The sequence below is a fragment of the Arachis duranensis genome, chromosome 10, assembly GCF_000817695.3.
Source record: "Arachis duranensis cultivar V14167 chromosome 10, aradu.V14167.gnm2.J7QH, whole genome shotgun sequence".
Lineage (NCBI taxonomy): Eukaryota > Viridiplantae > Streptophyta > Magnoliopsida > Fabales > Fabaceae > Arachis > Arachis duranensis.
In genome coordinates this window covers 14,358,107-14,384,810 of record NC_029781.3, presented here as the reverse complement: position 1 = coordinate 14,384,810, position 26,704 = coordinate 14,358,107, and the positions used below count along the sequence as shown (strand labels likewise).

At 33.4% G+C, this 26,704-nt stretch overlaps 3 protein-coding genes and 1 pseudogene across 6 annotated transcripts; 3 read left to right on the top strand and 1 right to left on the bottom strand.

Annotated features, from left to right (window-relative positions):
* Positions 1–11: 11 nt before the first annotated feature.
* Positions 12–1,980, bottom strand: LOC107469168 (uncharacterized). Of its 2 annotated transcripts, XM_021132917.2 has the most exons (5): positions 1,679–1,980; positions 1,521–1,576; positions 1,030–1,230; positions 624–854; positions 12–165 (listed from the first exon to the last, which is right to left on the bottom strand). In XM_021132917.2, the coding sequence occupies exons 1-5, from the start codon at positions 1,735–1,737 to the stop codon at positions 101–103; spliced, it is 612 nt and encodes a 203-aa protein (XP_020988576.2). In that variant the 5' UTR covers positions 1,738–1,980; the 3' UTR covers positions 12–100. The 2 variants fall into 2 exon arrangements, with proteins under 2 accessions (XP_020988576.2, XP_052111386.1); XM_052255426.1 differs by having other exon boundaries at positions 624–864; positions 1,521–1,980.
* Positions 1,981–2,392: 412 nt separating this feature from the next.
* LOC127742836 (uncharacterized) lies at positions 2,393–5,702 on the top strand. Its single transcript, XM_052255566.1, has 4 exons — positions 2,393–2,488; positions 2,890–2,959; positions 4,578–5,086; positions 5,554–5,702. Exons 1-4 carry the CDS (start codon positions 2,393–2,395, stop codon positions 5,608–5,610), a joined length of 732 nt encoding a protein of 243 aa, XP_052111526.1. The 3' UTR covers positions 5,611–5,702.
* LOC127742834 (phytochrome A-2-like) lies at positions 5,659–6,561 on the top strand (annotated as a pseudogene).
* An 852-nt stretch (positions 6,562–7,413) lies between these two features.
* On the top strand, positions 7,414–9,911 carry LOC107469205 (uncharacterized). 3 transcript variants are annotated; one of them, XM_052255428.1, is made up of 4 exons: positions 7,525–7,551; positions 7,842–8,042; positions 8,208–8,448; positions 9,394–9,910. In XM_052255428.1, the coding sequence occupies exons 1-4, from the start codon at positions 7,540–7,542 to the stop codon at positions 9,462–9,464; spliced, it is 525 nt and encodes a 174-aa protein (XP_052111388.1). In that variant the 5' UTR covers positions 7,525–7,539; the 3' UTR covers positions 9,465–9,910. The 3 variants fall into 3 exon arrangements, with proteins under 3 accessions (XP_020988254.2, XP_052111387.1, XP_052111388.1); XM_021132595.2 differs by having other exon boundaries at positions 7,414–8,042; positions 8,218–8,448; positions 9,394–9,911; XM_052255427.1 differs by lacking the exon at positions 9,394–9,910 and adding an exon at positions 8,907–9,375 and having other exon boundaries at positions 7,414–8,042; positions 8,218–8,448.
* The last annotated feature ends 16,793 nt before the right edge of the window (positions 9,912–26,704 follow it).

Sequence of the window (26,704 nt, the reverse complement as noted above, 5' to 3'; positions counted from 1 at the left end):
GTTCTCTCTCTTCAATTCCTTTCACTCTCTGATACCTTCAAAAACGAACAAGATATTTGACCTACAATTCCTTTCACTCTCTGATACATCAGCAATTTTTCTACTCTTGTTGCAAATCCATGGCTAGTATTGCAAACTTCTGCTTTCTTCCATTGCACTCTTCAACTACCAAATATTAGTAATCTCAGTGTTAAGGAAGCTCCTAAAATAGAAGCCTTAGAACAAATAGAGAAAGCCTGAACTAGTATATCTCCTATAAATAGCAAGCTGGTTTTATTCCATTATTCCATATATCATCCTGGAATTTTTACACAGATTTTGTTCTTCTAATGTCTCATTTTGTCCTTAGTTGTTTTGCTTTATTAATTATCATCATAAATCATAAGTATATATTAATGTTTGCATTTAGTTCTTACAGATGTCCAAAGAGAGAATAAATTGTTCTTTATAAATATATTCTGAATTTTCTTGAGTATATATCTCCACTAATCTCACAATCTATATAATCATTCACAACCTAAAGAATAAGTTTCCTCTAATTTTCAAATTTTCAGGCACAAGTATTTTACTGAGCCGTAAAACTAAGAGAACATGTGATTTAAACCTATCCTCTTAGTTCTTACCATTAAAATCACTGTCCTTGGAAGACCCTGAAAATTTTGGATCATCTTTGCCGTCCCATTCCACACTGGTACTTGAGTCCAAACTACCTTCCTGCAGAGATTCCTTAACTCCTTGACTATCTGAAAAGTCTGCAACTGCATCTGAAAACACCTCATCTTCTGATCTATTTATTTTATCTCCAATTCCACTATCATCCTTCTCCTTGTTGCCTATATTCAAGACCTCTGGACCTGACATAACCTAATAAACAGAATATCAGCACAAACATAAAACAACCTAGCCATTTTAGAACATAGCACTAATATCAAAGACCATTTATACATAAAAAACCATATATTCTCACCAAGTCAACACACTACATTAGACACTGCATATTTACACTCTGGAAAAAGAAGAAAAAATCACCTGGGGATTTTTTATCATCATCAGAACCATGTCCATCATCTGAGCCGTTTGAGCGAGATTGTTCCTCGGAGGAACATAGCTTGTAACCTTCAATGGTTCCACAGATCTTCTTGTGAGCACGCCTGTGCTTGGCACTTGGATGTGGATTCGGGAAAGGCCATCCACATTTGTGACAGAGATGAACTCCATGACTCTCATGCCCTACAGACCCCAAGGAAAAAGAACAGCTTAAAAACATCCCAACTAACAGTTTAACAAATTTAATCTTTCAAATGACCCCAGATATAATTTCCATAACCAAACAACCCAAAATCTCAAAAAGACGGGCACTTTTCATAAGGGGGAATAGAGTTTTCATATAAAAAGCATTAGTAACTAGAGTTTTCCTATAAAAAGCATTGATGATGATAATAATAATAACAACAACAACAATATCAATAATGATAATTACAACAGTTTCTGCTCAAGATATCAAGATCATATTAACTAACCTTTTGGATCATTTATAGCCTTAGATCCAGCACAGCACAGTGAAAGAACTTGAAGCCTCAACAAACAAAATTTCGATACCCAATTTAAAAAAGAAACTAAAAAGTTAATTCCTAAAGTGGGTCACAAGATTTACATCCTTAATCATCACAGGACCAACCTCAGAGAGAAGGTCCAAGCATGGTGGTAGAATCTCTTTGGAAGAATAGATTGAGCCATACTAAACCAATAGGAGCAGTTTTGACAATGGCAGGAGCAATTTTACCATGGCAAGTTTTCATTTTCCACTCAATGAACAATTTATTAAATCAACCACATCAAAACACAATATAACAATCAAAAGGTAGAGAACAACACCAAAACAATAATTTATCAAATTAACAAGTTAATAAGATCAATTAGAACTTAAAATCAAAATAACAAGAACAATTAACATTTTAAACTACGGCAAACTAACAACAAAATAAGAACTAGAAAACATACCAACCATGAAAACAACAATAAAAAAAATAACTGAATAATTAATACAAGAAAGAACAAGACGAAGGAAAAAAAATCACCCTTAGGATGGAGCAGTTCTGAAATTCAAACAGTACAGGGAAAGGGAGGAGCTTTAAATCGCGACGGAGATGGCTGAATGGAGGCAGACAAGGGCGGAACGGTGGCTGAAAGGCCGCGGAACAGAGGCTGAACAGAGGCTCGGACACGCGGCGTAGAGGACTGAATAGAGGGCTACGCAGCTCGAACAAGGGTTGGCCAAAAAATAGACGCAGAAGTTGGCCAAAAAGGAGGCGGATCGGCGACGAACATGGGCGACGTTGCGCCGAAGCTGTAGCAGCGGCGGTGGCTGGACGTTGAGGAACGGCGACGAGAGATGGCTGCTTCGGTGCTTCCTCCAAGCTGCGTTCGAGTTCTCTTCTGTCTTCTCTGCGTTCTTCAGTGTGATCGTTCAGAGGCCAGAGAGAGAGAAGTGAGGGAGTGAGGAGGAGCTCGATGAGAGGAAGGAGGAGAGTGGCTGAGTGAGACTGTGAGAGAGGAGAGGCCAAGAAGGTGCTGCGCGTTTTGGTTACTGGTTAGGGTTCGGCACCCGTTTTGAGCAAATTTTGAAAACCGGTTGGGTCCCGGTTCGGTTCGACCGACCGGTTCTCGACCAGTTCGACGGTCCATCGATGGTTTCTGAATCTTTCGGTTTTGATATATGACCGATTCGTTTTTTATCCCCGTTTACGGTTCGACCGACCGGTTCGAATGGGTTTTCAGAATCTTAGTCCGAACTGCTTTTTCCCTCGGTTCACGATTTGACTGGTTCAACCAGTCGGTTCGAACCGCGCTCAGAACTGTGTTTTTCCCTTATTCCAAAAAACTGGCCAGGTCAAGGTTCGGTTCAACCAATCAGTTTCTGGCCGGTTCGACAGTTCAATTGCGGTTTTTGAAATTGGGGGTTTTAACATTTGTTTGAGTTGTTTTTTGTAGAGGTCCATGGTTCAACCGGTTCAACCGACTGGTCCGAATCGATTTTAAGAAGATAGATTATAACCATTCTCTGATATTGTTTTTATTTTAAAATGCTTAATATATTTTAGTATCAAATTTTCAATTAAGCTTACAATACAGAAGTGGTTCAAGGAATCAAAATGCTAGAGTAAAAATTAAGTTTCACCTAAATTCAACTATAATTGAACGAAAGACAGAAACATTAATTTTCAAAAAAAGTCCACCAAAAATATAGTGCATAATAATTTTTTAAGTAAAAGAGATGAAACTAACAACTCTTAATAGTTAATATAAACTAAACATGACTACATGACAATTACGATTTTTTAATTTTTGTTTGACTCCTTTTGTTTATACTTATTGTAAATCCTGGTAGCAGAGTCAATGACATTATGCAGCATCAAGTTGTGGGGCCTTAGAATCAAATCCAACCCAAGTCGCATCCTTGTACCATCATTAACTTGAAAAATATAAATATTTTAAGTTACCAACAAAACCATACACATTAGCAATTGAAGTACTATTTTTTTTAGCAAAAGAAAATTACATTTATTGTATAACTATACGTCTTTCTGTAGTTTGTCATCCAGATTGTCACCCATACCCCACAATCATTACTGTGTTAAATAAGACGCGGTTAGCTTATGCAGATAAAAATTTGAAATAGAAAAACACAAATACAGATATTTCTTACGAGTCAGGAGCTTGTTCTCCTGTTTCTAGCATATCCACAAATGCAAAATCAAGTATCCTTGGCCTGAATGGAGTGTTATATTTATAGAATGAGTCATACTTGAGCATATCTTCCATATATTTTGCCTATTCATATAGGAAAAAAATTAAATAAAGGACGATATTTGAAACCTATAAAAATTGTCGTAAAAATGAAAATGGGGAAAGTTAATTTACCAGCTTTACTATACTCGATATCTTTTGCTCTTTATCTGAAGCAATCAGTAGAGAGTCTAGCAGAATTGTTTGATGATTGAACAAATCAAAAATAACCAGATACCAAATGTTAAAACTCCCAATTTCAAAAACCGTAATTAAACTGTCGAACCGTCACCTGGCCAGATTTTTGGAATAAGGAAAAAGCGCAAAGTTCTGAAAACAGTTCGAACCGACTGGTTGAACCGATCAAATCGTGAACCGTGGGAAAAAGCGGTTCGGACCAAGATTCTGAAAACCCGTTTGAACCGATCAGTCGAACCGTGAACCGGTATAAAAAATGAATCGGTCATATAACGCGAAGGTGAGTAAGAGAGCCAGGTGAATTTTGTGAAGATGGAAGAGCAGACTTCTGAGGAGACTGGAAGCCTATAAATAATAGGAATGGTGAACTGGAACCTCCTTGGCATAAAAGCTGTGAAAGAATAGGCTCCTTGAGTCATGCTAATGTACCTTAGGCATCTCTAATTTATATGAACATTCACCTTCGAAGCTGAGAAGAGATTCAAAAACCGTTGTTGGACTGTCGAACTGGTCGAGAACCGGTCGGTCGAACCGAACTGGGACCCGACCGGTTTTCTAAAATTTGCTCAAAACGGGTGCCGAACCCTAACCAGTAACCAAAACGCGCAGCACCTTCTTGGCCTCTCCTCTCTCACAGTCTCACTCAGCCACTCTCCTCCTTCCTCTCATCGAGCTCCTCCTCACTCCCTCACTTCTCTCTCTCTGGCCTCTGAACGAACACACTGAAGAACGCAGAGAAGACAGAAGAGAACTCGAACGCAGCTTGGAGGAAGCACTTAAGCAGCCATCTCTCGTCACCGTTCCTCAACATCCAGCCACCGCCGCTGCTACAGCTTCGGCAAGACGTCGCCCTTGTTCGCCGCCGATCTGCCTCCTTTTTGGCCAACTTCTGCGTCTGTTTTTTGGCCAACCCTTGTTCGAGCTGCGTAGCCCTCTGTTCAGTCCTCTACGCCGCGTGTTCGAGCCTCTGTTCAGCCTCTGTTCTGCGGCCTTTCAGCCACTGTTCCGCCATTGTCTGCCTCCATTCAGCCATCTCCGTCGCGATTTAAAGCTTCTCCCTTTCCCTGTACTGCTTGAATTTCAGAACTGCTCCATCCTAAGGGTGATTTTTTTCCTTCGTCTTGTTCTTTCTTGTATTAATTATTCAGTTATTATTTTTTTTATTGTTGTTTTCATGGTTAGTATGTTTTCTAGTTCTTATTTTGTTGTTAGTTTGCTGTAGTTTAAAATGTTAATTGTTCTTGTTATTTTGATTTTAAGTTCTAATTGATCTTATTAACTTACCGACTTACCTGGATACTTTGCTGTTAGAAGATATGTTTTAATTGATCTTGCTATTCTTTCTTGTATTAATTATTCAGTTCTTTCTTGTCCTCAAGGAGAGATGCAAAACATTACATTGGTATGTTCTACTTTTCTCTGAATTGCATAATGAACTATTGAAGTCTTCATTGGAATCTACAAAACTGAACTATCCATACCTATTGATTCATTTAGAGTTGAATACTTGGCAAGTAAAATTCAGTTGCTCTTGAATGTCTCATTGTAATAATTTCTTCATTCTTTCAGAATTTTGGAAGCAGATTCCTCCAAATGAGCCATATCTTGTTATTCTTGGTGATGTGAGGGACAAACTATACAATACACGCGAACGTGCTCGCCAGTTATTAGCCAATGGAACCTTTGACATCCCCGAAGAGACAACCTTCACAAATGGTAAGCAGGTATTGTCCTCAGAACAGCCCTATAAACTGCAATCACCTTATGGTTTGTAGTCACATACTGAGTTCCTTCTTAACAATGCCATGACTGGTGTGGAAACAGAGAAGGCTACTTTTGGTTTCTTCACTCGGAAGGGCAAGTATGTAGAATGCTTGCTTTTTGTGAGCAAGAAATTGAATGTAGAGGGTGAAGTTACTGGAGTCTTCTGCTTCTTACAGACAGCTAGCCCTGAGCTTCAACAAGCATTGCATATTCAGTGTTTATCCGAACAAACTGCCTTGAAGAGACTCAAAGCTTTAACTTATATGAAAAGGTAAATTTGGAATCCTTTGTGTGGGATTGTGTTCTCTCGAAAATTGTTGGAGAATACTGAGTTGGGAATTGAGCAAAAACAACTTTTGCACACTGGCACTCAGTGGCTCAGTGCCAACGCCAGCTTAGCAAAATTCTCGATGACTCAGATCTTGACCGTATCATTGATGGGTATGATTTATGAATATGATTATGATGATGTTATTTATGACAATATTAAATTCCTTTCATTCTTGTACTCTGAACAGCTACTTGAATTTGGAAATGGTTGAATTCACTCTGCATCAAGTTTTTGTTGCCTGTCTAAGTCAGGTCATGACAAAGAGCAAGGCAATGGGTATCCATATAATCAACGAAGTCACGGAGCACATCATGACAGAAACCTTATATGGTGATAGTCTTAGGCTGCAGCAAGTCTTGGCTGACTTCTTATTGATTTGCATCAATTTTACACCAACCGGAGGTCAAGTTGTTGTTGCAGCCTCTTTAACAAAAGATCAATTAGGCAAATCAGTTCATTTGGCTAACTTGGAGATAAGATAATTGTTCCATGCATACTATATATTCCTTTGTTGTACCTCAACTTTATGGGAACAAGAAACTTGTGACATTCCCACATGTGATCATCTAACTACTACTTAAGTGGTTCACTGATTGTTTTTGCTATCTTTGCAGCATAACACATGATGGTGTTGGTGTTCCGGAAACATTACTGAACCAAATGTTCGGACGAGAGGGACAAGAATCCGAGGAGGGTATTAGTCTGCTCATCAGCAGAAAGTTGCTGAAGCTGATGAATGGAGACGTGCGGTATCTGAGGGAAGCTGGCAAATCATCTTTCATCTTAACAGTTGAACTGGCTGCTTCCCAGAAATTGATTGCTTAAAGTTATAACCTCCATTCAGCCATCTCCGTCGCAATTTAAAGCTCCTCACTTTCCCTCTACTGTTTGAATTTCAGAACTGCTCCATCCTAGGGTGATTTTTTTTCCTTCTTGTTCTTTCTTGTATTAATTATTCAGTAATTGTTTTTTTTATTGTTGTTTTCATGGTTAGTATGTTTTCTAGTTCTTATTTTGTTGTTAGTTTGCTGTAGTTTAAAATGTTAATTGTTCTTGTTATTTTGATTTTCAGTTTTAATTGATCTTATTAACTTGTTAATTTGAGAAATTATTGTTTTGGTGTTGTTCTCTACCTTTTGATTGTTATATTATGTTTTGTTGTGGTTGATTTAATAAATTGTTCATTGAGTGGAAGATGAAAACTTGCCATGGTAAAATTGCTCCTGCCATGTTAAACTGCTCCTAATTGTTTAGTATGGCTCAATCCATGCTTCCAAAGAGATTCTACCACCATGCTTGGACCTTCTCTCTGAGGTTGGTCCTGTGACGATTAAGGATGTAAATCTTGTGACCCACTTTAGGAATTAACTTTTTAGTTTCTTTTTTAAATTGGGTATCGAAATTTTGTTTGTTGAGGCTTCAAGTTCTTTCACTGTGCTGTGCTGGATCTAAGGCTATAAATGATCCAAAAGGTTAGTTAATATGATCTTGATATCTTGAGCAGAAACTGTTGTAATTATCATTATTGATATTGTTGTTGTTGTTATTATTATTATCATCATCAATGCTTTTTATAGGAAAACTCTAGTTACTAATGCTTTTTATATGAAAACTCTATTCCCCCTTATGAAAAGTGCCCGTCTTTTTGAGATTTTGGGTTGTTTGGTTATGGAAATTATATCTGGGGTCATTTGAAAGATTAAATTTGTTAAACTGTTAGTTGGGATGTTTTTAAGCTGTTCTTTTTCCTTGGGGTCTGTAGGGCATGAGAGTCATGGAGTTCATCTCTGTCACAAATGTGGATGGCCTTTCCCGAATCCACATCCAAGTGCCAAGCACAGGCGTGCTCACAAGAAGATCTGTGGAACCATTGAAGGTTACAAGCTATGTTCCTCCGAGGAACAATCTCGCTCAAACGGCTCAGATGATGGACATGGTTCTGATGATGATAAAAAATCCCCAGGTGATTTTTTCTTCTTTTTCCAGAGTGTAAATATGCAGTGTCTAATGTAGTGTGTTGACTTGGTGAGAATATATGGTTTTTTATGTATAAATGGTCTTTGATATTAGTGCTATGTTCTAAAATGGCTAGGTTGTTTTATGTTTGTGCTGATATTCTGTTTATTAGGTTATGTCAGGTCCAGAGGTCTTGAATATAGGCAACAAGGAGAAGGATGATAGTGGAATTGGAGATAAAATAAATAGATCAGAAGATGAGGTGTTTTCAGATGCAGTTGCAGACTTTTCAGATAGTCAAGGAGTTAAGGAATCTCTGCAGGAAGGTAGTTTGGACTCAAGTACCAGTGTGGAATGGGACGGCAAAGATGATCCAAAATTTTCAGGGTCTTCCAAGGACAGTGATTTTAATGGTAAGAACTAAGAGGATAGGTTTAAATCACATGTTCTCTTAGTTTTACGGCTCAGTAAAATACTTGTGCCTGAAAATTTGAAAATTAGAGGAAACTTATTCTTTAGGTTGTGAATGATTATATAGATTGTGAGATTAGTGGAGATATATACTCAAGAAAATTCAGAATATATTTATAAAGAACAATTTATTCTCTCTTTGGACATCTGTAAGAACTAAATGCAAACATTAATATATACTTATGATTTATGATGATAATTAATAAAGCAAAACAACTAAGGACAAAATGAGACATTAGAAGAACAAAATCTGTGTAAAAATTCCAGGATGATATATGGAATAATGGAATAAAACCAGCTTGCTATTTATAGGAGATATACTAGTTCAGGCTTTCTCTATTTGTTCTAAGGCTTCTATTTTAGGAGCTTCCTTAACACTGAGATTACTAATATTTGGTAGTTGAAGAGTGCAATGGAAGAAAGCAGAAGTTTGCAATACTAGCCATGGATTTGCAACAAGAGTAGAAAAATTGCTGATGTATCAGAGAGTGAAAGGAATTGTAGGTCAAATATCTTGTTCGTTTTTGAAGGTATCAGAGAGTGAAAGGAATTGAAGAGAGAGAACAAAGAGAGTGAAGGAATGCTGTTTTTGATGAGAATGAAAACTAGTTGATACAAGTTGGTGAGTGTGTATTTATACAAGCATTAGTGTCTAACAAACTAAACAAATGTATAGCTACTTCTTAACAGTATAGTGACAGCTATCATAACCTCTAACTAACTTTCTCTAACTTGACTAATATCTCTAACATGCTCCTTCAGACTGAGGCTAGTAGAAGCTTTTGCTAACAAAAATAGGGATTTTTTTTATGATAATGATCTTGACCTTCTTGGGCATGTAAGCCTAAAGATTATTCAACTTAATCTCACTGTATTTTTGTTTGCAGATTCCAAAGTGATCTCACAATTCAAAAGTTCAATTTTCATGTGCTCTAGGCATATGGAGGCTGTGGTGTGAAGAGAGGCCATTGGAGCTTATAGATGAATCATTAACTGACTCAGTTGCTGCAGCAGAATCTGAAGTGCTAAGATGCATTCACATAGGGCTTTTATGTGTACAAGAGAGACCAGAGAATAGGCCAGACATGTCAGCCATAGTTCTAACGCTGAATGGTGAGAAACCATTACCAAGGCCAAGGGACCTGCTTTTTATCCACATCAGTTTGGCTTTTCATCAGGGAATTGTGCAGTAAAATCAGCTAATGAAATTTCTGACATTGTTAGATGCTAGATAGTTTATTTTAGAGTTTAACATACTTTAAGGCAAAAGAAAAACGTTCACTCTAAATGTATATATCATTACAACATGTTCTTACTTATTATACCTCATTGAGTGCACTTTCTTGTCTATTATATAGTTTCATTTCTATTTAGATTCAGGATCCACCAAAGGGATATTTTTCTTACGGTTCCTTCTTTTACTTTGTTCCTTCCTCTGAATTCATTTTTGGGTACTTTTCATATTTTTGTGTGCACTTCTTTTCAACTTCAACCCCGTTCATAGAGTATAAACCAAATAGGCATGACTTATAAAAAAAATATATCAACATTCAACACCATCCCTGAATCATAGTTACAAGTACTCCTATTCAAGCACTCCACAGTAGTACTAAATTTCTACTGTTATTAACAACAATTATTCAATAATCGTTATAAAAAAACTTACCTAGAAGCTAGAAGCCCTAGAACAGAGCAGAGCAGATCCTGAGCAAGAGGGGGACAAGGGCACGACCGAAGGGATGACAGGTGGAACAGAGATAGTGCCGGCGACGATGGAACAGAGCTGCTCGACGGAAAAAGGAGGCAAGCCCGGCGACGATGGAACCGAATTGCGCGACGGTGCTTTCAAAGCTGAAACAGTAGCTGCATGATGGTGGAACAGAGCTGCACGATAACGATGGTGGCTTCGAAGCTCGTTTCGGCGACGGCGGCGGGCGATGGACGGAGGTGAGGGAGTGAGATGGATGACGGAGAGAGGAAGGATGGGTTCAAGGGTGATGGGAGGGATAGGTTCGCGTTTAGCTGTTTGCGTGCGACGCAGAGACAGATGAGAGAGATCGAGGAGTACAGAGAGAGAGAGAGGATAGGAAGAGGAGAGAAGAAGATGAAGAAGACTGACATCTTCATAGACATGAATTAGAAGGTTTATGATGAAGAACAATTTTGATTTCTTGTTTTTTTAATATGTTTTTATTTTATTATTTCAATTATTTAAAATTATAAAATTAGGACTAATTGAATTCTAAAATTTGATTAATTTAAAAGGATATTTTTATTTAATTAAATAAAAAAAGATATTTAAGTCTTTTTATAAAATTAAATAAATAAATATTTTTTATTTTTATTTAATTAAAAGGGTGTTTTAGTAAAAGTGGTGATATACTATATATTTAAAAAAAATTAAATGTTGACGTGGAAAATAAATTCCACATGTCTTATTGTTATTTGTCCATATTTTAAACGTATCGGTACGTATTAATTTATCATCGTACTGTAGCATGACGTGGAAAATAAATTCTACTTAGCTTATTGTTATTTGTCTATATCTTAAACGTATCGGTACGTATTAATTTATCATCGTATCGTAGCAATCACCTTATTTTATCATTGGGTAAGTAAACATGCTAATAATGTGTGAGATAGCAGCATTTGCAACCCCATAAGACCAATTTATTATCGTCATAATTAAAATATTATATTAGGGTTAGTTTATTTTAACAAGAGCCTATAAATAAGATGAACAATACAGTTGATTAGACATATTATTGAAAGAAAGAAAGAGAACACAAAGTGATTCTTGCAGAATGGCTATTAAATTGATAATAAGAAAGGTTTTTGCATATCTGGAATTAAGCATAGTTTCTTTTGAATATATGTTTCTAGTTGTTTTGTGCATTTTTTTCGTGGCTTCACTTTTCGCTAGTACATTAGGTATCAAAATTTGTTTTAAAACTTAATTACGTTGTTGTTTTATCATAAGATAGTTATACTAATTATCCCTACATTTTGATTTTTGTGCTTAAGTTTGAAGTAACTAAAAATGTTTCCCAGCATTATTATTACACTTTTTTCTAAAAAATATTTTTTTTCCTTTTGCATATAAAGTATTCTTGTGATCGGATGGTATGATCTATTCTTTTTTCGTTGTTAAATTATGATATAATTATTGATTGAGTAACTGTTACCGATAATCTATTGAATCCTAGGTCGCTCACGTATTAAATTATAAACTAAATAATACTGCTTTTGTTTTCAAATTTCATTTTATAATAAAAATCGGGTGCACTTGTTTGAACTCTTTTTCTAAAATCAATAAAAGGATCATGAGAGAGATCATAGATTTCTTATATGGAGATTTCAGTTATTTAAATATTCATACAAATATACTATATATTGTTATCATATTACATTCAAATGCACATTTCGATTTATTTGTTGTGTTTATTATTATCGCAGACGCAAGAGGTGAAATAATGTATAGGACTGATGCAGCAATGTTTTGCATTCAAGGAGAATGTCATGCTGAAACTTGCAACAAGTTATGTGGATCTAAGAGTTTTGCATATGGTCGTTGTACGGGTCCAAGAGGTTGCTGCTGCTATAATTAGAGCTATATTTCTTCTAGATCACAGGAGAAAATAATTAATTAAGTGGAGTGTTTTTCTTATTATTGTGTTTTATTATGTGTATTTCGAGCAAACATATCTTTATGTATTCCATAAAAAAAATAAGTGGGAGAGAATTAATGAAATAAAAGTTACAATTTTTTTAATCTGCTTTAAAAGTATCAAATATATATAACTAACCATAAAATTTGTGCAATGAACAGGTTTGTTATATAAAAATTAGGGTATATATCCATTTTGGTCTTTAAAGAACAGTGTCGTTTTCGAATAAAAGGGTCAGAATTATGCCTTATAAGGATGTGGATCGTAAGTTTTCACATCGGTTGGGGAGGAGAACGAAGCATGCCTTATAAGGGTGTGGATACCTCTCCCTCGTATGACGCGTTTTGACGAGTGGTCAAAGGCAAAAACCGTGAGGCCTTGTGTGTCAAAGCGGACAATATTGTAAGACTTAAAAATTTTGGAAAATTTTATTATGAGCCAATTTCAAATCTATTTATTTATTAGAGATTTTATTTTCAGAAATTATTTCATCGAAAATAATTAAATCAGATTTTGATAATTAAAATATAAATTTTACTTAATTTCATTATTATTGAATAATTTTCTATACTTAAATTACAAAATTTAGCAGTTGTAAAAGAACAAAATTTTATATGATTTAATTTAAATAATTGATATTTTAGAATTTAATACTTTAATTTTTATAAACAAAAAATAAATTATATTATTTCTAATTTTAAATTAGGGAACCGAGAAGAGATGGAGATTCGAGAAAACAGGGGAGAACGGAGGAGAAAGAGAGGGAAGAAAGGAAGGAACTGGCCGGCGCTGCAGGGTCCGCCGCCACCGTTGCACACCATTGTCGCCACCGAGCCAAGCGCCATCGCGTCAGCACGGCTGTGCCGCCACGGATGCGGAGAGATGCGTCAGAGGGAGAGAAGGTCCGCGATGGAGAAAGAGAAAGGGCGCTCGCGAAGGTTGTCGGAGCTGTGTTCCGCCGCCATGATGTGCGAAGTCACCATCGTGCCTCGAGCCTTGCCGTTGTCGTCCTTGGCACGAGCTATTGCCATCGTCGATGGGGTTGAATCCACCGCCACTACCGTCAATTGGGATCAAAATTGTTGCTGTGTTTCCAGAGCTGTCATGGAAGTGGCCGATTCGGTCCCAATTCCTCCATTGTTGAGACTGTAAGCTTTAATCCTTGACTTGGTTCCATCCTGTTCCTCTGTCTTTCTCCTATTCTAGCTAAGGGAACCTATGTCTCTGTTTAGTACTGCTACTCTGTTTTCCTGTTTGTTGTTAGGACCATTATAGTGGTGTTGAGGCCATCAGGAAACTGTTAGAGCTGCTGTTGATGAGTTTGATATTGCTATTTCAATTCTGGTTTGCTCTTCTCCTTGATTACGTTCCATTTGCACATTTTATTGTCATTACCACGCTTGTTTTGATTTAATTCTAGTATATGCCCTGTTTTGAAATTCTCAAGGCTGTGTTCACTTTCGATACCTATTCAATTTGAATTATCTATTCTGCTGTAATTACCATTACCGTTGTGGATTTGTTGCCGCTGCTACCATGAAACGAAAAGGGAAGGGAGTTGTCACGTTTAATATACGCGGGTTCAACTAAATTGAGGTAGGAGTTTATTTTAAAATAAAAATATTCTGGACTTTGAATACCTGACAAGCTTAGTAAGTTAATGCAAATAGATGAATGTATATGTTGAAAATGATTTTCTGTTGTAACTGAAAGGTTAGGTTTGTTGGTTATTGGTTGATTTTCTGAATCTATGGTAAAATCGTTTGAATGCGCTGATTTTGGATTTTAAACAGAAATTGATAACAAATGGTCTTGAATAATGGATCTGAAATTGTTAAATTGAAAGGCTGATTTTTATTATGTTGAGGATTGAAAAGAGGGACCTATAATGCGTGGCATATTTCAGTTTTTAGGGGAGGTGCTACTGGAAATTTTCTAAGAATTTTGAAGAAGTTTTGGTTGTGACTTGGTAGAAAATTCTGATTTAAGTAACTTTAATAAAAGAAGTATGTTTTGAATATTTTTAAAGATTATTACAAAGAATTGAATTCTTATGATTTGGTTAACTTGTGGTTTTAAATTCATTTGATTTCTTTTAGCGATGGAACGAGATTTGATTAACTAGTAGAATGCTTTAAAATAGTAAACTAAGTATACAATCAAGGGATTGGGAATAAGAGAGTGAGTTTATAGTTTTTTTTTAATGAAACTGAATATAACGGTTAAGAGGAAGAAAGTTAATTTAAGAAATATGATGGAGAATGTGTGGTATTGAGTTGGAGGTGAATTTAGTGAGTTGTTTGAGAGTTGTCTTTGAGATTAAGGTGGAATTTAGTGACAATTAGGTTGTTTGAGATCTAATGATGATTCTGGTTAATTATAGTGTTGTGGGGATGATGATTGAGGTTGATGACATTATTTATGATATTAATGGCAAGATTTGTGATGAATGAAATATGGTTGAGAATGATGTGGATCCTGATGAATTATAATTGAATTATTCATATGGCTTATGAATTTGAATGATCTGAGATACGAGATTTTCTGGATAAAGTGCTGTGACTTGCCACCACGTGTACCAGGTTGGAAACTCCATACTCTGTTGACCCTACGACGTAAGTGTGATCGGGCACTATATAAATTCCCGAGAATGTTACTCCCATTGAGTAATATTGATTATTTGAGATAAAGCTATGCATAGACTCTTGTGAATGCACGTCGGGGGACAGTTTAAGTATAATTTAGACTTGTCGGGTTGGCTAGATAACTGACAGATGAGCCTCATCAGCCATAGAATAGACATACATCATATGCATTTGTATGTTTTGATTGAATGTGCAATTGTTTTGGTTTGCCTAATTGCTTAGCCATGTTTATTTACTACTTGTTTTACTTGCTGTACCTGAATCCTATCTGTGATTTTCTTGTTTGTCCTGTATGTGTATGTTAATCTGAGAGACCCTTTTTGGAGGAGATGTGATGAGAATGATTATTTTTGTTTGTAGTAATGAAAGTTTAAGTAGGTGGACTAGGTGTTGCCTGAGTATTCTAATGTATGTATTGTTCGGGTATGAGTGAGCAAGGTAAGTTGGATAGGAAGTCACTAGGCACGTCTTTGATCCTTTTTGCTTCTTTAAACTATTCATCTTACTGATTTGTAAATTAAAGGGATTTCTTTAAACACCTTTCAAAGTAAGCTTTGTACCAAACTTTTCTAAAAGGTAATTTCAAGGATAAACTGCTTTATGATGAAACTAATTCTATTTGCAAGTCTTTCTATGTATTGATGATATTCCCTCTCCTACTGAGAACGTGTGGTTTGTTCTCACCCCAAAATCTTCCACCCTTTCAGTGATAGGTTCGAAGACTCAATTTGAAGTTGCGGGCGATTATTGACTTTATCTAAGTGTTGTGTTACCTTCATAGAGTTCCCTCACTTGTTGCTTAAGATTTTTATTTTATACAGAGAGATATGTATTGTATCTGAGTTTTATTCTGATTTACTTGTATATGATTTATTATTATTAGTAATTATGTAACTATTATTAATTGGTGATGTCTGATATATGATTTCTAATGAGTTATAAATAACTTTCTAGCATTTTATTAAAGATTGAAATGTGAGTTCGAACTAAAGGCTCAATATTAAATAGTTAATAAGGAAAGCAGGTTAGTAATGCCTTACTTTTGGTACGATCATGACGTATTGAAGGCTGGGTTGTTACAAATATCGTGTTAGCAGGTAGTCTGGGCTGTTACAGAATCAATTTGTCCCTTGTTAGAGTTGTCAGGGATCATTTTGTCTTCCGTTAGAATTGACGGAACCAAAGATCTAAGTGATTGACGGAATTAATTGTTAAGGACCAATCAAATAATTAATTTTAGTTGAAAATTAAAGTGTCTAGTCCGAAATTCTTTGAGAACCAAAATGGATATATACTCAAAAAATTATTTCTTTTTGTCAGAGATTGTATTGTCATTTGTGAAAATAGTTAGCTCCAATTAAAAATTTAGTTTTTCGTTATTTTTTTTATAAAAATGAATTATATGACTATATCAATATAAACTTATTATTATTATTCTATTTTTATTATCAATTCAAAGATATTACTTGTAAATAAAAAGAAATGCATACGTGAATAATTATATTTTGTAGTTTGCACTCCTTTATAAATGATGATTTGATGACTACATATTTACCAAAAAATCAATGGTCACTAACGATGTCGTTTTTATATAACATATTTATTTAAGCTAGATATCATGATTTTATTTAAGTTTAATAATTTTGTTGATCTTTATAATTTTATTAAATTTGTATTTAAATTTATATATTTTTAATTAAATTTTTATATTATTTTTAATTTTATAATTAAGTTATTTTTATTTTAAATACGTTAAAATAAATGAAATATTATTTCTGAAAAAAATATGTAATCAAAGATTTAATTAAATTTTTAATTGTGGGTATTTTTAATTTGTAAAAAAATATTTTATTAACTCTAATATTTTTTACAATGATAAAGACTCAATTACAAAAATAAAAACTGTATATGGACCCAATTAAAAGAAAAAAAATATCTTAATTACAAATTTAGAAAAATTATAAAGATTAACAAAATATTGAATCTAATCTTTTTAAAAAGGCGCATAAAATCTTCTAGTGTTTATGAGCCAAAATTTTAATATAAGAAAATCGAATTATATTTTATTTGATACAAACTTTTTTTTTTGAAGATCTATTATAATAATGAAAAAATTTTTTGCATATCCGTATTAATTAAGCAAATGTTTCTGTCGAATATCTATTTTTAATTTCCAATCAATAACGGGTAAATTTATAGAATATACATAAATACATACTTCACAAATAAATATTTACCAAAGAAATATTACGAAGAGGAATTTCTTGAAAGAGTTGTTACATTTAGAACATTATTTTTTTGTCGTTTGATGTGAAATATAAGTGAATTTCATTTTCATTTGGGTGAGAAATAGCACTTCATGATGACAAGTGTGCTTGTCTATGTATGCATGCAGAACAGTCTTAGAGATTCTTTTTGTTGATTATTTGCTTATTTTTGAAATTTTACCTTTTGAGGGATTCAGGATTTTGGAGTGAAATAAAATTGAAAGAATATCTGTTGATATAAATTTCGTGTAACTTATACACTCAAACTTTTTTACCAAAAACACTTGTACCCTATAACTTGCTGTTCCCATATATGTTAGGGTAAAACTTATATTAGTTACAAAACTTGGGTGAGAAGGAAAGTGCTTTTTGCATTTTAATGATGAGGGCGCGTGGAATTTCTTCTGACTTTGCCTAGTATTGGTTAATGTTGATTATTTATTATGTGAAAACTGATTTTAACAATTATTTTTAGTATAAGAATGTGAATGTGAATATTATTAAAATATTTATTCTTTTGTTAGCAAAAGAATATGACGTGAAAAATATTATTTTTGATAGTTTTATGAGATGAAACAAGTCTCATGCATATGTTAATTATCTAAATATAATATTTTAAATTTTTCTATATATTTTTTGTTATGTGATTTTATCAAGTATTACATGTAGTGAATATAATATAATATATTTTAATTTGTCATTTTAACTAAAAATATATTTAACTTATAATATATTTTTATAATTTAGATTATTTAAATTTTTTTTAGATTTATTTTATAATTATCATAATTTTTGGATATGCTTTAAAAAAAATATCACAAAATAGAGTAAACAAAATCGTGACTATAGAGTAAATTGTAGTCACGATTTTATAATAAAGTGATCATATATTAAACTATGATTACGGTTAAAATTATGGTCTAAAATGCTAGATAACAAGCATTATAACCGTGACAAAAAAAAAATTATGACATAAATAAAAAAAACGTTGCCATAGAATTATGGTCACGCTAAAATAGGTTATTGTTGAAAAACTGCAATCTAAAATAGAAAATGATGACTATAAATCTATAATCACTTTTTCATTAACAATTATAGACCAAAATTATTATAGTATTTCAATTGCTTTTTGATGGAAATATTTAAAATTTTTATCTCCAAATATTATATGATTACACCTAGACATGTGTAATCAATATGCTTCCTCATGTACTGTTATAGTTTCATATATAGAAAAAAAATTCGACAATTTTTCATTTCTTATTTTCAATATATATATATATATGAAACAAAATTGGCATTTTTTTCATTTCTCATTTTTAGTGTATTTGAAATTTAAATTTAAATAAATGAATATAGAGAAAAAAGAATGTATATTCTTTTACTCACCAAAACATCTATGTATACATATTGACGAGTTAATTGATTAAATTGTTTTAGAGAGAATTTAATGTCAAATTCATTGATTTAATTAGTTATTTTTAGAAGTAATATAACAACAACAACAACAGAAAAGCTTTGTCTTATTAAGTGGGGTTGGTTATATAGATCAAATGACGTTATTGAACTCTATCATATATTATGTCTAAAGAAAAATTATTTACATGTAGATTTTATTTAACCATCTCATGGATGGTCTTTCTTTGCCTTTCACCCCTTGTGCATCTTCTATCTCATCCACCTTCCTGACTGGGTGTTCTGTCGGTCTTCTTCTCATATGTCCAAATCACCAGAGACTAAATTCTACCATCTTTTTTACAATAGGTGCTACTCCAATTCTCTCTATTATATCTCCGTTCCTTATTCTATCCAATTGCGTATTACCATTCATCTATCTCAATATCTTTATTTCTGCCCCCACCTAACTTATGTTCGTGTTCCTCTTTGTGTAAGACTAGAACTTTTAAAAAATTTAATTATGAACTAATTTCAAATTATTTAGTTATTAACGGCTTTAATTTAAGAAATTATTTTATTAAAGACAATTAAATCAAATTTTGATTAATTGAATTTAAAATAATTAAAGTTTTATCTAACTTTATAATTATTGAGTATTTTTCTATTTACCATTTAAAGTTTTAGAAATTCAAAAATAATGAGCTTTAACTATTTAAATTAGAGTTTTTATCTAATTTTATAATTATCGAATTATTTTCTATATTTAAATTATAGAGTTAGTAGTTGTAAAATAATAGAAATTTTATATCATTTGATTTAAATAATTTATATCTTTATAATTTAATACTTAAGTTTTAGGGATGAAGAAAATTCATTATATTACTTTATAATTTTAATTAGAGTATTTGATTGAAAACTAATTAATATTTTAATATCATAAATAATATTTTAAAATAATTTTGAGGATTAAATTAGATTTTAAATTAACCTAAAATTTTCAATTCCATACACAAATCCTAACCCTAAAACACACCATTTTCCCTTACCTCAAAGAAAACCCTAGTTGCTCCCATACCCACAGTCTGAGAAAAGAAAGAAAGTAAGAAAGAAAGAAAGAAAGAAAAAAGGGAAGAAGCTTTTTCCGTCGCGTCGTCGTCGAACCTTGGAGGGAAACCATGCCACTGAGCCGTCGCTGCCGATCCATCGATGAGCCGCCGCCAGAACCGCGAAGAGAGGAAGGTGTAAGACTCCAAATTTTCAGAAACTAAATATTTTTATTTAATGATTTATTTTATTTATTTGAGAATAAAATTTTAAAAAATTTTTATATTAATTGAATATTTTCGTATTATTGATTTAAAACTTTAGTGATTGAAAAATAGTGAGAGCTTTATCCGCTTTAATTTTGTAACACCCTACCATACTTAATTTTATGCTTAAGTCATAAGACTGAGATAATAAGGTATTACGACCTCTAAAAAATGTGGTTACTTGCGTGAGAAGAAGACTAAAGTTTAATAACATATATGTACGGATGATACAAGTAGAGGGTCCATAATACAAAATAACAAGCTCCTAACTCAGCTTGCGAAGTCAAAGCTGGCCGGAGAATATTTATATACATATATACATATCCCAAAAACCCAAAATACATAAGTGAAAACCCTAACTCTCCTCAAACCTCTAAGAGGAACAAAATAAGCAAGTTGTTCGGAGAGAACGTTAAGTACACATATACGTAAACTAAACAGCAAAAGAAACCCATAAACCACTTCGCTTCAGAAATCCAGATGCCTACCGAGGAGCCTTCTGACCTGCATCTGAAAAATAACAACACAGTATGGGGTGAGAACCGGAGGTTCTCAGCATGGTAAAGGTGCCATGCGTATAATAAATAAGGTCCTGGAAATGCCAGAGGCAATCTTAGAATTCCGTCATACAATTGTAAAACTTAATTTCTAATCAGAAGCCATAAATAAGGGTAGGTAATCTAAACTTTCCTAAACTTACTCAACTTTAAACCTAACATAACAACAAACCATTTTACCCTTCCTCTGTCATCCATAATTCAGCAGAGACAAGCAACCAAATAAGTTCACGCACAAGTAATAAGCAAATAGTGCAAGTAGCAAGTATAACAGGTAGCAGGATGTATATATTCAGTTAGGCAAATTCAGGAAATGCATACCAATCAAAACAAACAAATGCACATGATGAATGCCTGTCCTATGGCTGATGATATTATCTGTCAGTTATATAGCCAACCCGACATGTCTTGGTAGCTAACCATGAACCGAAACACCCATGCAGAGCAAGTGATTTTGAGCTACAACCCCCTTGCTACTACCTGCTTAACCCAGAGCCAGTGGAATAACCACTACTGCGGTTACTACCCAGGCGGGTGTTTAAAAACTCAACCTGGATCAAGTAGGAGATCCACTACCGCTGCTACTATCCAGGCGTCACATACATACATTTATTCAATTTAAATCAAGCATAATCATTATCAATTCTCAAACATTGACCTGGAGCAAGTGGGACGAACCACCATCCTTGCTACTACCCAGGTATCTCAAGCATACATTCTTTTATTTCAAATGAGTTCAATCATCCATCAACATATCACTATCACAAATGTTCATTATTTTCATAACATTTTCACCCTTCTTATTCATAATCCATCCTTTTTAACCTTTACTTCACCCTCAAGTTACCTTAATTTCCTAACTTCAACTAGCTACTGTACTTAGTACTATACCTTATGTTTAAAACGAAGAAAATGGAGGTTTAGATGTGAAAATCTGGTTTAAAACACCAAAAATCCAGTTTTGCAGCAAACAAAAGCCACGCGTGCGCGTGGGTCACGCGTGCGCGTGGTGAGAACAGCACGTCACGCGTACGCGTGAGTCATGCGTACGCATGATCATGCGCTCACGCGCACGCATGGCTACTCGCGCATGCATCGTTAAAATGCCACGCCACGCATACGCGTGGATGGACGTTTTTCCAAAATTGGCAGAATACCCAGAAAGCTGCTGCAAACCTGTTTTTGGTACCCTGTAATACATATTTATATACCCAACTTCCATCGTCCATAACTTTCTCTACAAAATTCCGTTTCTCATAAAATTAATATCGTTTAAAAGCTTATAAAACTATCTTTCATTTTAAACAAACCACAAATCCATCCAAAATTTGAGGAGTAAGTTATGGACCTCCAAAGTTCACCAAAATTTACTTTTTACCAATTTGCTTCCAAACCTCATTTTCACCCATTTCGAATTCCTTACCATCAAAACTTACACAATATTAACACACCAAGCCTATTTCATTAACAACCACTTCCAATTCACCTTTAACTAATCCACCAAGGCTTAACCACCAATATATATATCAACATACATCACATATATAAACAACCCATCATTTACATATATTAACTCTTCACGTATACTAACCCTTCATCACATATAACGACTAAATTCCATTAATATATATCAATCCTTCATCACGGGTCTGGTTCGGCTCATTCGGCCCAATTTTAGGCCAAGTTCTTTAAAATTGCTGTCAAAATTTTTGTTTTGATGAGCTCTATTCTATTTTGATATTAGTTTTACATTTTTTATTTTCCTAATTAAAATTCAATTTATTGACTAATTATTTACAGATTTTAGCGGGGTATACAAATTTGAATAATTAGATTTTGAATATAAATCCTTGGTTTTGAAAAGACATATAAGGCGGCTAGTAATCACTGTACAGTTTTATTTTACGTATCTTATTATAACAATTCTCTAACCCTATAGTGAGAACCAACAAGGACGACATTCTCACTCCCCTACAGATTTTCTTTTTCAGGATATGGACACAAAAGTCATGAAGTGTTTACCTAGTTGTTGTTGTCGCAATGTGTTGTATGTCTCTAACTAAAAAGTCTTTCTTTGTTGGTTATACGCTTTTAAATTTTAAACAGGCTCCTATATCAGTATTAAATATATTTAGAGTCGTCGTAATATCTAAGCTACCAGGATGACGCAGTCGGAAGCGTGGCATGCTGATAGTGAGGGTGTTATATTATGGTATCAGTCAATAGTGCAATCAAACAAACAATCATATTCATCTAAGACAAACCAAACAATTCATAAAACTTACATAATCACCAAAAATGCATTTTGTACATCATATCAATTTATAATAATTTCATTTCTGTGGATGTCATACTTGGTTCTGTTTTTAATTATTTTTTTACTTTTATGAATATCACCACTAGTCTTAGTTTTTCTTCTCTTGTGAATCTCATACTCATCCGAGTCAGCTTGAATTTATCTCAATCTAATACACTGTTTGTCCTCTTACTTGTCTTTTTTTAGTCAAAGGTTCTTTCTTGAGAATTTTCTATTGATTGAGTTATCTTTCCTTGCGCGTTTTGTATTCTTCTGGGTCAATTGAAAGCTTGTTCTATGTCTCATGCCTAGTGGATCTTGTTTGAACTTCCTTGATTTAATATCCTTTCTCGTATGGCCTGATTTCTTTTTAGGTACATCTTAATATTCTTGAATGTTCCTATGAGGTGGCAATTTCAAGTATATTCTCGGAGTTTTGATGTGAACTGTAAAACAAGTTTTGGATTCCCTTTTTGATAAATTTTAAATCAATTTTTCTTGCTTAATTGCATCCATATCTATTCTTTAAATTTGACAAAGTTGTTTTGAAGTTGGCATGCACTATTTTAAATGAAGTTTTGAAAAGCTTCCTTATTTATCCAAAACCTGTCTGTTTGCAATGCACCACTTATTTTCTTTTATTGACCTATAAGCAAATTTTTCCTCGAAATTTCTTTTCTAAATGGAGTTTGAATATGAACTTTGAAAGTTTATGTAGTTTAAAACTTTACCCCACCTATTCTGTCTTTTAATTGGAAACTGTTTGGACGAAATAAAATTTAATTTTCTTTTAGCCATATTGCAGTTTTGATATATGTTTTTGTCATTCTTTTACAACATGCGAGTTATATGTCTTTTCTTTTAGAACATGAGGTGATCTTCCTTAAGTTTTTCATTCCTTATACTCAAATAGGTTAGAAGGTGTTCTTAGTCATAAATTCTTAAACCTTGTGAGCATCAACACTGACTTTAGTCAATTTTCTTCTATGATTTCATACTTCTTTAACTCAGCTTGATTTTGTTTCAAACTACCCCACTACTTTTCCTTTTGATCGCCACTGTCACTTTAGGTTGTTGTCGGAGCTGCTGCCGGGTCGATTCGGAGTTGCAGCTGCTTTGTTTTGTTATTACAGTAAGTATCTTTGTTTCAGAAATCTTACGTTAGTGTTTTGTTATGTATTCTTAAGGTTTTCACGATATATATGTTTTAGGATTGAGTTACCGGGGTTGCATGTTGTGATTAAGGCTATTTCTGCTATTGCAAAAGCAAGCGAAGCTGTGGTTGCGGTTGCCGCTGATGGTGGACCGAGAGAAAAAGTGTTCTTTGACGCGTTTGGTTTATGAGTTCGACTTTTTAAGGTAGTGAGTTTGATTTTGAAATTAAAGATTTTAATTTAAGAATGTCTAAAAAGATTTAGTGAATAATTGCAAATAGGTTTATTAATTGTATTTGTGGCTGTGATTATGAATAATTATTTAATTGTTTGGCAGTGATTGGTTGCTAAAATTTCTGGTTACGTTGATTTCTTGATTTGGTTGTTGAATTGAGATTTATTTGATGATAGTATAACTGCGGCTGTTTTCTAATTATTGAGAATTTTCTGTTTTGGTAATTTTTGAGAAAAAGGTTGAAGATTTGTTGAAATTGAGGGAACCCGTAAGGGTGATTAAGTCCTATTTTTAGGGAAATTTATGTCCGAAATTTTATAAAAATATAATAATTTAGTTAAATTGAATTATGTAAATTGTGTCTTGAACGTAAGATTAATGAATTTGAAACTTGATAATCAGAAATGAATCCTTAAAACTTGTTTGATGATGATTACTGATTGCTTATAAAACTTAAAAGTGAATATTCTTTTAAAGTGTTACTGTTAGATTTAAAGGGCTTAAAAATGATTTGAGTCAAGATTTCAAAGGTAGAGGTTATGAAAAGATTTGGTGGTTGATATTTTTAGAAAAGAATGCCTAAAAAAGTTAAAGATATAAGTAAAGAAAAGATAAAATTAAGAAAAAGGTTAAAAAAATGATTAAGGAAAAAGTTAAGAAAAAAAAAAGGTAAGGACAAGGTCAAGAAAGGTTTGAGGATTAAGATTTAAGATTTAAAGAATAAGGTTTAAAGTTTAAAGTTTAAGGATTAAGGTTTAAGAATTAAAGTTTAAGGTTTAAGAAATGAAGGTTTAAGGTTTTAGGATTAAAGTTTAAGGAATTAAGGAATAAGGTTGAAAGATTTAAAGGTATAAAATTTTAGGGAATGGAGGATTGAGGTTTGAGGAATAAGGATTGAAGAAAAGACTGAAAAAAATTGGATTGTTTGAATTAAATAAATAGGATTTTGAGCACAATCTCGTGAGAAAGGCAAAACAGAAGCTCACTTGAGATATTGTGCATGAGGCTCAGTGGGGACAGTGATATGTAACGTCCACTTGAGATCCGAAGGATGAGGCTTAATGGGGACGGCGATATGTAACATCCACTTGAGACCCGAAGGATAAGACTCAGTGAGGATAGTGATACGTATTTCCCACTTAAGACCGGAAGGATGTTTTCTCTATGAGGAAGGCAGTACGTAATGTCAACCTTGAAAATATTGTCAGGCTACGGACAACCAACCGACACATGAGCTCATGGCCTGTATAAAAATATACATTCATTATATGCATTTGTATGAATTATTTGGGTGTGCCTTCTATTGCTGTGTCATGTTAATTGAGAAATTCCTTACTGTTTGACTTGTGTGAATTGTTTGTATGTTTGTATTGTGTACCTTGATTGTGCTTGTTGGTTTATAAATATGATTGTGAACTGAAGTGATTCATGATTAAAGTAACTAAGGATTGATTAATGAAACTGAAAATTGGTTTAAAGCAATGTAATTTGAAAGAAAATAACTAAATTGTTTAAAGTAAAACTCGAGGAAATTTTATTGGTTTCATTAAGATAATCATTATTGAGTTATAAGCTAATTATTTGCATTTATTCGTTACTTTTATGGCATTCTCATTCCCTACTAAGAATGTGTGGTTGTTCTCATCCCAAAATTTTTCATCCTTTCAGTGACTCAGGTTCGAAGACTCAGTATGAAACCGCAGACGAATAGTGAAAATTGTTTATAAGTTAAGTTGTTTTCATAGATTTCTCTTGCCTTTGTTGATTAGGATTTTTATTTTATACACAGGGATGTGAGTTGTATTTGAGTTTTATATTGGATTTACTTGTATGACGTTTATTATTATTAATATTTATGTGAATATATTACTTGGACTTTTTTGACATATGATTTCAAATTATTAAAAAAAATTTCTGGAATTTTCTTAAAAATTCAAACGCAATATTGACGTAAAGGCTCAATATTAAATAGATAATAAAGAAAAACAGATCAGTAACGCCTTACTTTTGGTGCGATCATGAGTTGTTAAAAGTAAGGGTATTACACTTTGGCCACCCAACACTCTGTACTATAAACCATAGCCATCTGATAGCAGTGCGATAGAATTTACTTTTAATTTTTAAATGCACTTTTTTATCACATATAAAATCAGGCGCATTCCGCCATTTTGACCAACCTGCTTGGATCCTATGATTTACAATCTGTTCAATCTCTCCAATATCCTGTATGATACACCCAAGATACTTAAAACTTTTAACTTTTCGTATGATATTTTCTCCAATCTTCACTTATGTATTAGAGTTTTTCCTTTGGCGACTAAATTTACATTCAAGGTTCTGAGAACCAGACCAATCATCAAACCGCTTTAGTCATTGGTTCACTGATTTATTAGTTTTATCAGTTCAACTGTGGTTTAACCGAAAAAACTATTTTGTAGTTATATCTTTGAAGTTTCAATTAATAGAAGCAGCAATCATTCAAGAAATGAATCCTTTTCTCTTGAAACTCTCTAGAATTTCAGTAAAATAAACCACTTTTCATGTATTTGTGTACAGTTTTAGTCTAAAGCTTTAAAAAATTATGCTTTTAACTAGCTTTTTAGTACAATTATTTTTTAACATGTAAAATTAGAAATACAAAAGTTGTAAAATCCTTAACCTTATATTT

Excerpts from the sequence above, each read along its gene's own strand:
- LOC107469205 (XM_021132595.2), top strand. The coding sequence starts at position 7,805 with ATGTTTTTAAGCTGTTCTTTTTCCTTGGGGTCTGTAGGGCATGAGAGT. Across the intron at positions 8,043-8,217 it reads TGATGATAAAAAATCCCCAG|GTCCAGAGGTCTTGAATATA; the intron begins GTGATTTTTTCT and ends AGGTTATGTCAG. Across the intron at positions 8,449-9,393 it reads CAAGGACAGTGATTTTAATG|ATTCCAAAGTGATCTCACAA; the intron begins GTAAGAACTAAG and ends TTTTGTTTGCAG.
- LOC127742836 (XM_052255566.1), top strand. The coding sequence starts at position 2,393 with ATGGCTGCTTCGGTGCTTCCTCCAAGCTGCGTTCGAGTTCTCTTCTGT. Across the intron at positions 2,960-4,577 it reads TGCGGTTTTTGAAATTGGGG|TAACCAAAACGCGCAGCACC; the intron begins GTTTTAACATTT and ends AACCCTAACCAG. Across the intron at positions 5,087-5,553 it reads AGAACTGCTCCATCCTAAGG|AATTTTGGAAGCAGATTCCT; the intron begins GTGATTTTTTTC and ends TCATTCTTTCAG.
- LOC107469168 (XM_021132917.2), bottom strand. The coding sequence starts at position 1,737 with ATGGCTCAATCTATTCTTCCAAAGAGATTCTACCACCATGCTTGGACC. Across the intron at positions 1,577-1,678 it reads GCTTGGACCTTCTCTCTGAG|GCTTCAAGTTCTTTCACTGT; the intron begins GTTGGTCCTGTG and ends TTGTTTGTTGAG. Across the intron at positions 166-623 it reads CAAGGACAGTGATTTTAATG|TTGAAGAGTGCAATGGAAGA; the intron begins GTAAGAACTAAG and ends AATATTTGGTAG.